At 40.8% G+C, this 10,931-nt stretch overlaps 1 protein-coding gene across 2 annotated transcripts; it reads right to left on the bottom strand.

Annotated features, from left to right (window-relative positions):
• Positions 1-4,153: 4,153 nt before the first annotated feature.
• atp5f1d (ATP synthase F1 subunit delta) lies at positions 4,154-10,742 on the bottom strand. 2 transcript variants are annotated; one of them, XM_019272395.2, is made up of 5 exons: positions 10,499-10,741; positions 8,526-8,679; positions 7,667-7,755; positions 4,484-4,613; positions 4,154-4,285 (listed from the first exon to the last, which is right to left on the bottom strand). In XM_019272395.2, the coding sequence occupies exons 1-4, from the start codon at positions 10,613-10,615 to the stop codon at positions 4,491-4,493; spliced, it is 483 nt and encodes a 160-aa protein (XP_019127940.1). In that variant the 5' UTR covers positions 10,616-10,741; the 3' UTR covers positions 4,154-4,285; positions 4,484-4,490. The 2 variants fall into 2 exon arrangements, with proteins under 2 accessions (XP_019127940.1, XP_027146118.1); XM_027290317.1 differs by having other exon boundaries at positions 4,154-4,613; positions 10,499-10,742.
• Positions 10,743-10,931: the final 189 nt, after the last annotated feature.

Raw genomic sequence — 10,931 nt, forward strand, 5'->3', positions numbered from 1 at the left:
TTGCTTGTGTATGTGTGTGTGTGTTTGGTGGGTGGGTGGGTGTTTGTGTGGAATGGAAGGCTGTAAGAATGGAGCGATGGATGACACAAACAGGGCAGAGTGGTGGGAGGCTGGTGTCAGGGCCCTACTCCTACTACCAGGCTGGATGCAGTATCTGACAGCTGACTGAGAGTCTGCAGGCCCTCTCTTTACACAGTCCCACCAAAAGGTCAGCACTTCAATCAGCTCCGCTCTCTGGATGCCTCTCTTTCTCTTTTTACGGCTGCAGAACCTCAATTCGCTCGCCTTGATGCACACTTAGCCGTGCTTGACCAGGTATAAATGTAGTTTTCACACACAAAGAAAGCAGCCCCAAAGCGACTTCTAAGCATCTGTGTCGTGTGACATCCACAGTATATTAAAGTATGATTATGCACGCTGCATGATATGTGTAATTTTGGTGCACTTTGGTGTGTGGAAAATTGCCATCCCGAGTCATAGCTGACTCATTGCTCTAAGTGTTTAAATTTTCCGGACCTTTAATTTCCTCTCAGTTCCTTCTCAGGTCTCTAATTTGCCTTTACACATTAGGCGCTCTCAATATCCTGTAGCCTGCCACCCGCCACAGGAAAATATTTTCTCTGCAGATGAGTGAAAATTGCAATTAAAATATTACGTAACACAACGAGACCAGACAAGTGTCTGCACAGCAGAGATAAGACAAACAAAACAGGACAAACAAGACGAGCAAATGTTTCAGACCATTTCTCTTTGTTTGTCCTGCTGATAAATTGAATCAAATCATAAAATGACTTCCTGTACGTGAGTCATCCAATGTGTGAGGTCATATCTTTTGTTTAAATCTAAAGGTATGAGGGCCTTCGAGTCACATGTTTAAAAATCAGATTACTCTCTCAATGTGTCATCTGTCACTCCCCCGTTTAATGCGTAACTCCCTCATTATTCACCTATTACGCTGTTTTATTAACAGGTCTCCCAGCGCTGTCAGCTGCATGAATTATCGTTGACATGAGGGGTGAAACGTCGGTGTCTTCATGAGATTTCATGAGGCTTATAAGAGCACTGACATAAAAAGAGATGAAGAGGATTTTGGTTTGAGCATCCATTAAAAGACTCTCATCTGTGTTTTTCAAATCTCATGAGGTTAGAGTGACTCCATCTCCCAATCCATACAGCCGGTGACTAAGCCTGTATCAAGACGCTTTGAAGGCTGGGCGGTCATACAGCATACAGGGAAAATATCACAGTCAGTGTGCGTCATGTTGAAGCCTCTGCCAGTACATAAAGAAAATCCTGTGCCTCGATTCTTTCCATTGGCTTTATGATTCATTTTATTGCCCACTACTTGACTGTGAGCTTCTACCATTACAGTGACAGATGCCTGGGGAAACGCCTAACTTTATAAAAGGACAAGCTCAAATCTTATTTCCATGACTTCAAATGTTGTCTTATTTTCATTAGAAATCACTTCAGGGTTGCCGTTCTCACTATCAGTTACCATTTTGCTCAGCAGGTTTAACATGTTTACCATCCTATCTTAGCATGTAATTAGGACAAAACAAAGCACAAGTACAGATGAGGCTGATTTAGCCATAAACCAAAGTATAGGATACATTTTTTGAAATTAAGGGACATCAAATTGATTACAATTCATCCTGTGGGACAAATCTTACGGCAATCGATCTAATAGCTATACTCAAACTCAACATTTTAATCAAAAAACTACAAACGAATATCAAGTTATAACGTTTATATATTAATTCAGGTCAGGTCAGGTTGGACCTGCCAGCAGACTGACATCGCCATCCCCCACGGTCTCTTCAATGACGAGAAGCAACCTCACGTACTTCTTGCTTGAATAGTAAAACATAATCATAACTGGTGATTCATCTGGCATTGAATCGATGAACTTTTCACATTCAGTCACATATTTAAAATATCTTTCAGACTAGGAATGATTTGCCGTCGGTGTCATCAAACACATTCATGGGCGTGACTTCTTTTAAAGCTGAAATCACACTGAAGAATACACTGCTGGACTATCATTTAAGAACATCCTAAATATGATGATTCATATGGGCTGGTCCCCTTTTATTCCCACAATGGTCGACTAACTAAATACAGCCCTGCAAGCTCTCGCAAAGCTGGGAGCATCACTGTGTTAAGAGTACCACTCAGAGATGACACCATGGATTGTCATTGCATGCATCATGTCATTCTCTCCCCGGGTGCAGACAGTGCAATCTTTTTATTACAGTACATGGCTATCCATGGGAGATAGACAGTGACTTATTATCGCGTGCCTCATCAGCCTGGAAACACAGAGTGGCTCTTCAGTGAGGGCTCTCATTGGATACTCATGGTACTTCATCAATGTACAGTACTTCACCGCTTCTATATCAATGTGAACAGGTCAGACAGGTTGTTTATGAGACGTTTACTTCGTTAGGCTGTGTGGGTGACAACGTTCTTTATGGACGATGTAAAACAATGATGAGATGAGTTCCATCTCTGAAAAAAAAAAGCACACATTGTCAATTTAAGTGGAGCAAAAACAAAATTTTGACACGCTATGAACTTTAAAAAAAAAAACACCCAAAAAACAGGTTACTCAGTTATAGTATCTTCTTCTCCAAAGTTGGAACGTCCTGTACTCTTGGTTTTAGTTACACGACTGTACACAAACTAAGAGAACAGAGGGTGCACATGGAAAGCACATGGTCATTTTGTGCTTTGCGTTTGGATAAGAGTGGCGACCAGGAGAAAGAAGGAATAGAGCTTGGTTTCAACATCCCCTATCATAAATCTGGATTAAAGAAGTGGTGGTTTTTTGACACGACTGTTTCATCTCGTCTGTCTGAAGTGTTACTCGCAGGCCACCCACCCCCCCCTGAGGCTGACGGATGACTGAGTGTGAGTGTGTATTGTTTACGAGCGTGTGTGAGTGCAGCTGGGACGGGAAGGTTTTGATGAAAGAGACAAACTGATTGAAAAGGAGAACAGAGAGCAGGATGTGTGAGAGAGGTGTTGACATGTAGTTTTTTTTTTTTATTAATGGATGCTGACCTGAGTCACCGTCTGCAAGTCTACACAGCACGTGCTTAATCAGTGGAAAAAGAGATTTCAACACTTGACTGTTGTCTTCAGCGGAAAAAAAAACAAAAAAAACTCTTCCTTATTTATGCAGATAATACTGCCTCAAAAACATACGAGCAGCAGTTTGACCAAGGACATGAGCACAGTCATGCGAGCATTTCTGTGTAAACACTGGTACTTCCAGTGTACTTACACTTGTTATAGGCCCTCCAGAGTTTTGACATTCAAAATAAACCGGTTGCGGTTTCTCAGCTCTGAAAAGCCTCACAACAGCACGTGAATGAGGTCAGCGCCTCCAGGAGTGAGTCTGAGCTTAAATCTGTGGTTATGAAACGAGAGAAAAGCCCAGTTTTCCACAGGATGGGCAGTGAACTTTTCCTGGCTTTGTGACAAAAGCCTGAGGTCATCACTTATAACAAACAAGCTCTGCCAACACATTTTAAAATCAAGGGCAGGCAGCAGTTATTGAGGGTATACCAAATTACTCCAAACCCACAAGTGGGCCTGCACCAGTAAAAGTGACTAAGCTTCCACCAGATACAGAAGCAGTATAATTCAAAATGAGGATCCTCCTTTTAAAGAGTCATCAGATCCAGCAGTGGTTACATGACAAACGCAATGACTGTTCCTTCCCTGAAATTGTGGTTTTGACGAGAAGTAGAATAAAACTGTAGTCATCTGAAATGCTTTAGTGCAAATAGTTGATGTCTGCTGCCACCAAGAGGCAGAATCACTCACTACATAGTCAAACAAACTGCTGCAGAGGTAAAATTGACTTCTATGCAACAGGACAAGTTAATGAGAAAAGCATTTCCAGAAGACACTGTGTCTCTGTCTGTCTTTGTGTGTGTGTGTGATCATGCTGATTAGCATCCCTTTTTGTGCAGCCCAGGCCTGTTCTGTTTACAGGAGATAAATGATACAAATCTGTTGAGTCAATTGCACTCAGTTGTTTGGGGGCATCAAAAAAAGAAAAAAAAAAAAAAAAACGACATATGATCATCATTAAGTCAGAAAGAGAGTAACAGATGTAAAGAAAACAAACTCCACCAGCAGGTAATTCCAAATAAATTTATTTTGTAATTCATCCACTGTACAAAGCAAGCATGGAATCTTCTGGACACTGACGTGACTGAGCTGGAAAAACAGATAGACCATTGATTTCCATCAAAGAAACAGAAAAGGTTACCTAAAAAGAGAGAAAAGAAAACGCAGTGACTCAGAACACAATACATTCAATGAACGTGATTGTGTGACGTCTTGCAATTTCTGTCTTCGAATAACAACTGTAAAGTAGTTCTGCGTCACTGTCCTGTTGGATCAAACTAATTAAACAGGACGTTCTCTCTAAAAATCAGATCACGAAGCGGCAGCTCAGATGTCGTACCACAGGTCTACTCCAGAGCCTTGACGATGGCTTCGTTGGCTTCTATGCTGATCTGAACTTCCGCCCTTGCTGCCTCGTCAGATGTGCTGGCCAAGTCAGACTGGGCCTTCTCCAGGTTGGCCCTGGCAGACTAAAAAACAAACAAACAGTAAAATAAGACCATGTCAACAGCAAAGCAAATGATGAATTCCACAATGTAGATTCATCAAACACATCATCGGTTACTCATCTTAGAAAAAGAAACCTTGACCAGGCGGGATATTCAGAGGCAGGAAGAGAGATTGCAAAGCTCTTAAAAACAAACACCTAAAAACCTTGAGGTTAACAGTGATGTCGAAGTTTGAATAATAAGTCGGAGCAACGAGTCAAAAGTGGGGAGTAAGACGAGCAGAGAAAATCCCCACTGCCTCTTTGCTCTGAAAGCTCCATTTGTCACAGTAGTGATTAGAAACGAGAAATGCCAAACATAGCTGGAAGTTAAAGGTCTCCCAGTAGGGATTTGACACATCTGCTATAACTCAACAGTGACTGACCTTTCTCTCCTTATTAACAGCGTGGGCCCGTGTGCATTTTCACTGCAGAGCGGAGGACAACGAGGGAAAAAAAATAACTCATTTACTGCTATGAAGTCAACTTGACAGTGACACTGGCAATGCCCAAGGTCAAAGACAGACACCTCCGCAGCGAGCATGTAATAACGCGGCCTAGCATTAACAAGACTGACATTTAAACAAGGACTCAACATTCAAGTCCAACTGCAGATGGATAATCATCAGCTCAGCGGATAAAAAAAAATAAAAAAATAAAAATCTAGTGCTTAGTTCAAAGAATAGTCTGTGCTGTCAAAGATCACGTCCCCGCTGGGTCAGAAAACAGGGCGAACATTCAGTAATTATGCATGGCTCAACATCCTGGATATGGACGCCCATCACACAAATCTCATTAAAACATGAAAAGATCCATAAGGGATTGACTAACCCACACTAGACTGACACTGTGACTGTGTAACGTGTCAAGACCGAGTGGTACAGTAATTTTTCACATTTTTCCAAAAGTGCCAAAGCAGAAGTCTCATTTTTAGAAACAACAAAAAAAAACTGACTGACTGTATGAGTAAGTGTGACAAAACGAGAGGCAATCGGAGCTGATATTTTCTGAACTTCTCCTCTCTGTGCGGTCTGTGACAGAAATGTACTTCACGTGTACTTTTGAAGGCAAGATACTAAAAACAGACCCTGCAGCTGTTGGGATTTGCGCACGTCGTCAGAATAATATCAAAAGGAGAAATGAGTCTGTTTGCTTGCCAATTTCCAAAGGTGAAATTAAAAAATTCAGAACTAATTGCACAACAACAGAGCTGTACTGGAAACACTCAAAAGGACACCTGAGGACAGGTACAAAAGATAATTACTGCACTTGTTTTGTCGGAGCAGAAGTTAAAAACGTCAGAGCAAATCAAATCTATTTTTTTAAAATAGAATATCCTCTGAACATAACTTATCAAAGCTCTATAATTTGATAGCTGTGGACCAAAGAAATAAAGCATTTAATTGGGTTTTCCAAAAATGACATATTGGACAATAATTTACTTATTTTTATATTTAAAAAAACAAAACAAAAAAAACAACATTTACTTTCAAAATTGATATTTTTATAATTTTCTTTTTTCTTCCCAGACATGTATTTGCTGCAGTGTTTTGTGCTATCTACTAACTACAACTATATTATATAACAAGTAGTTGGAGATTTGTTTTTTTTTGTGGCCATGGTATGTTGTTTGTGTTTAATTACTTAATAAAAAGAGACATATTGTACTAATATTATTGCTTAAGAGTAAACAAACACTTGATCAAACTTTCTTGATAGTATAATTAACCTTACAAGACTTTGTTTGTGTTGTGATATTCTAAATCTCCGTCCTTAAGTTCAGAGGGCCGTGGTCCTTCTCATTAAATGCCACAAATATTGATCGTAGCATTTAAGAGTACCTCATTAAAAATATGCAGTGTTAGATCATCATAAGCCATTACACAGATTAGAATAAAAGTGGATCAATACCGATATTAGTTCACATCATTAAAGTAAACACAGGGTAGTTGAAAGCAATTATAAGATCACCTGTATAATACAACACAATCTAATCAATTAACCCTGCAGACTGTGACATTATTTAACCGTTGTTAAACAGCTAACTATCATAACTGCAATAATTGTACCATAGTTCATATCACTGCCTCCTCCTGCTTTAAAGACCGTGTAAAGTAGTAATAAATATGTGTTCTGAGTTTATGAAATCAGGTAAAAATGAAGCAGTATTCTCAGCTCCAGGACTGTAGGGGCGTGTCCGCTAAAGGTGCTGAAGCCCCGGCCACATGCGGGAGCAGTGAAGTGGCAATTTTGAAGCGACTGAAACGTGTTGGATGAGTTCAGAAAATGACACGACTAACTTTGAAACACGAGATGAATTAGTCTCTCTGCTAAGGAGTGTAGGGGTTTGCTCAGGGTGGCCTCAGTGTGTCATCGAGCCACCCTTTAAGGACCGCCCACAAAATCCTGGACTGAAAACTGTTTTAACCTCTAACTCCACTTTTTAGTAATATATCGTTTAAACTCTTTTCATGTGTTGTTTCCAACATATTTAATGTATTTTAAGAGAAATCTCAGAATTGCCTTTACACAGACTTTAATGTATTGACTTCAAACTGAACATGTAAACACAAACCTGTCTTAGGTATTCATCTTGCAGCATGTAATTACATGTACCTTGTCTCTTTTGATGACGACTAGACCAACACAGAGGTATTTGGGATAACACAAACGTGCTAAACTCGCCCTCTCGTGATTAAACCATGCAAAACATGTGAACCACTTCTGAACAACACGCAAACTTTTACATTGATGAATAAACTTAAGAGAGTAAAAATACAGAATCTGAATAGTGTAGATTACATAAAGCACAACATTCTAGCTAATGTGTTGAATAAAATATGACAAATTAATCATTCATTTCATCACATCCATTCAACAATTCAGTTCTGCACATTGATTTGTAACCTTTTGCAACTGTCCACAAAGGCTTAAGTTGCTATGAACTGGATCATAAAATACAGTGTTACATGGACACACTTCCCACATCAGTCTCATGTTTATATGCGAGTGCTGCAAGGTTGACATTGTACTCACAGCAATGTCCAGCTGGTCCAAAGGAACAGCCTCCTCGGCCAGCAGTTGCACTGAAGAATCAGCGTTGACCGTTACTGACCCACTGCTCACTGCGTAGACAAACACACAACGGTATAACCAAACGTGCCAACATGCAGTCATGTGTTTTATAAGAAATGCAATGTGCATGACAGATACAGAACGTCCTGTTTCAATCTCAGGCTTCTGTTTGACAGTGCGTGCCTCCTTCATCATGTGAACAGCTGAACTATCACACTGGGTATTCGGATACATTCTGTTCTTAAAAGGTATGTACTGTTATACTGAGGAAACTGTTTAGGCAAAGACAAATTATTGTTATGTTAAAATGACGTAACTATAGCTTTGATGAGTCTGGGACACGGACACAGAGTTATTTACGAGCAAAGCTCGCTGCAGATAACGCAGCTTAGCATAGGGACACAATAACACATGTATCACGCTCCAGCTTTCAGAAAGATGAAGGATAAACACTTTGTTCAAAAACGTGAGGAGCCAGCAGGAAGAAGGGGATTAAATTTAGTGTGCAAGACATCACGAACATCTTTAATAACGAGTCAAAGGAAATGTTGACATATGAAATACTTTGAGTTGAAGGGCACATTGGGGAAAAAAAGAGGAGACGTGACATATCAACTTCTGTGAGAATAAAATCAATATTTTGGTCTACTTTTTAATACCGTGTAACAAAGCACTATTGGCTTTGATGACACACTTCAGCGGCTTTAAAGTATACACTCAAGAATCCATCATTTATTTCAATAAACAGAGAGAAGGCTTTATGTATCGCACTTCCAACCCAAGGTCATCGGTGTACCTTTCCAATGAGGCAGAATCTTACCAAAGTATTTGGCCGCGGAGCCGTCATCACTGAAGACGGTGACGACGCCGGGCCGGAGCACCTGCAGGGTCGGTACGTGGGCAGGAAGGATACCGAACGCACCGGTCAGCGTGGGCACGTCGACCTGCTTCACGCTGGCCTCTTTGAAAAACACCTGGAGAGTGGAGACAAGTGATGCATTCACTTTGTTATGGACGGTGCCTGCAACAGTAAAACATCAACACATGACGGCAGAATTTGGACCACAACTTTTAACAAGGTCTGTCACCTTTGTGTTTACGGTTTATGTATCATGCATGCTTTTTTTTTTTAAAGATAGCATATATATTTTGAGTACTGGATTAAATACATCGGTTCTGCAGCAGTGTTGAGTAAGGCAAGGCAAGTTTATTTGTATAGCACAATTCGTACACAAGGCAATTCATAGTGCTTTACAGAGGCAAGGAAAAACATTTGACATTAAGACAAGCAATAGCAATAGAAATAAAAAATTTAAAAGAGAAGAAAATTTAATTAAAAACATCAGAATGTCATTTAAAATCATTAAAATAGCAAATTTGAAAACAATTTAAAACAATAAACGAATCACTGGATTATGATTAAAAATTCTTTAAAAGTTTTTAACCTGGATTTAAAAGTGCTAAGAGTTGGGGCTGATTTCAGTCCTGCTGGTAGTTTGTTCCAGTTGTGAGCAGCATAACTGCTAAATGCTGCTTCACCGTGTCTGGTTTGAACTCTGTGCTCCACTTTCTGACCTGAGTCAGTAGATCTCAGAGCCCTACTGGGTCTATATTCTACTAACATGTCGTTTATGTAATGGGGGCCTAAACCATTCAGTGATTTGTAAACCAGTAGCAGAACTTTAAAATCTATTCTGTGGCTAACTGGGAGCCAGTGTAAAGACTTAAGAACTGGGGTGATGTGTTCTGATCTCTTTGTTCTGGTCAAAACTCGAGCTGCTGCGTTCTGAATGAGCTGCAGCTGTTTGATACTTTTTTTGGGGGAGTCCAGTCAAAAGACCATTACAGTAGTCAAATCTACTGGAGATGAAAGCATGGATCAGCTTCTCCTGATCTGTTTGGGACATAAAGCCCTTAACTCTGGATATGTTCTTAAGTTGGTAGAAGGCTGTTTTGGTGAAGGTCAGATCTGAGTCTATCAACACGCCAAGGTTTCGGACTTGGTCTTTAGTTTCTAGAGACAGTAACTCAAGGTGTTTACTGACAGCAACCCTCTTCTCTTTATTGCCAAAAACAATGACCTCAGTTTTTTCTTGATTTAACTGAAGAAAATTTTGGTTCATCCAATTTTTGACTCGCTCTAGACAGTTACACAACGACTCTATAGGACTGCAGTCATCTGGGGACAGCGCAAGATATATCTGTGTGTCATCTGCATAACTATGATAGTTGAATTTGACCCAAAGGCAGCATATATAGGCTGAACAAAAGGGGTCCAAGAACTGACCCCTGAGGAACCCCACATGTCATAGCCACTGGATCTGATTGATTACTTCCAATGGTCAGTAAACATGCAAACTTTAACACTTTAGTAAAGCAACTTAACCACTGACATGAAGCTCAAGGTTAGACAGCTTTGCATTTCACACACTCCTGCTGAGCTACGTGGGTTTGAATGTAACAACATACATTTGAACATATGCACAGAAAATGTACTTTAAAAGTCCCTGAACTGCAGAGGAGCGATGCCTGACCGGTACATGATCACATGCTGGTCAAAGACAGTGAATGACAGCTGAGCATGCACCGCTATCTAAGCTAAGCTAACCCTTAGCACTGTATCTAAACTGCATTAACTCATGCATTAGCACTCAGCTGCTAGATGACACCGGAGGCAGACTTTCCTGCAAACTGTGACGGCGCCATTTCAACCTTAAAAACTAGACTTAGCCGTGTGGGCTTAGCTGGGCCCGAGGAGAAGCCTCGTCGGTCGCGTTAAGGTTAGCCAGCTACCTGCGTCGGGGAGGCGAATGTGAAGGACATCTGCGGGCCGCCGGCGGCCGCCTCGGCGTAGCAGCGAGTCTGCCTCAGCGCGGGGAGAGCGCGGCGGAGAAATCTGGCTGCCATCATGTCTGAAAATTTAGATTTAATTCAAAATACAGGTGAATGACAGAGATCCTCGAGCCCTGGCGTGAAGGCAGTCAGTGTGCGCTCGGTAGGACAAGGACGTTGGTGACCTACCCATAAGGCTTTACGGCGGGTGCAAAGCATGTCGGGTAGTGTAGTCTTTTTTGTTTTTAGGTGGATTGTTGTGGGTTAGTTCATCAACTTGTCAGAATCAGAAATACTTTAAATTGTTTCTGTTACAGCAGCTCCCAAACGGTAAGTTAGATAAACATTTAAACACTATAGAGGTTGGATAGTAAAATACACATAAACACTATAC

The sequence above is a fragment of the Larimichthys crocea genome, chromosome XVII (genome assembly GCF_000972845.2).
Source record: "Larimichthys crocea isolate SSNF chromosome XVII, L_crocea_2.0, whole genome shotgun sequence".
Lineage (NCBI taxonomy): Eukaryota > Metazoa > Chordata > Actinopteri > Sciaenidae > Larimichthys > Larimichthys crocea.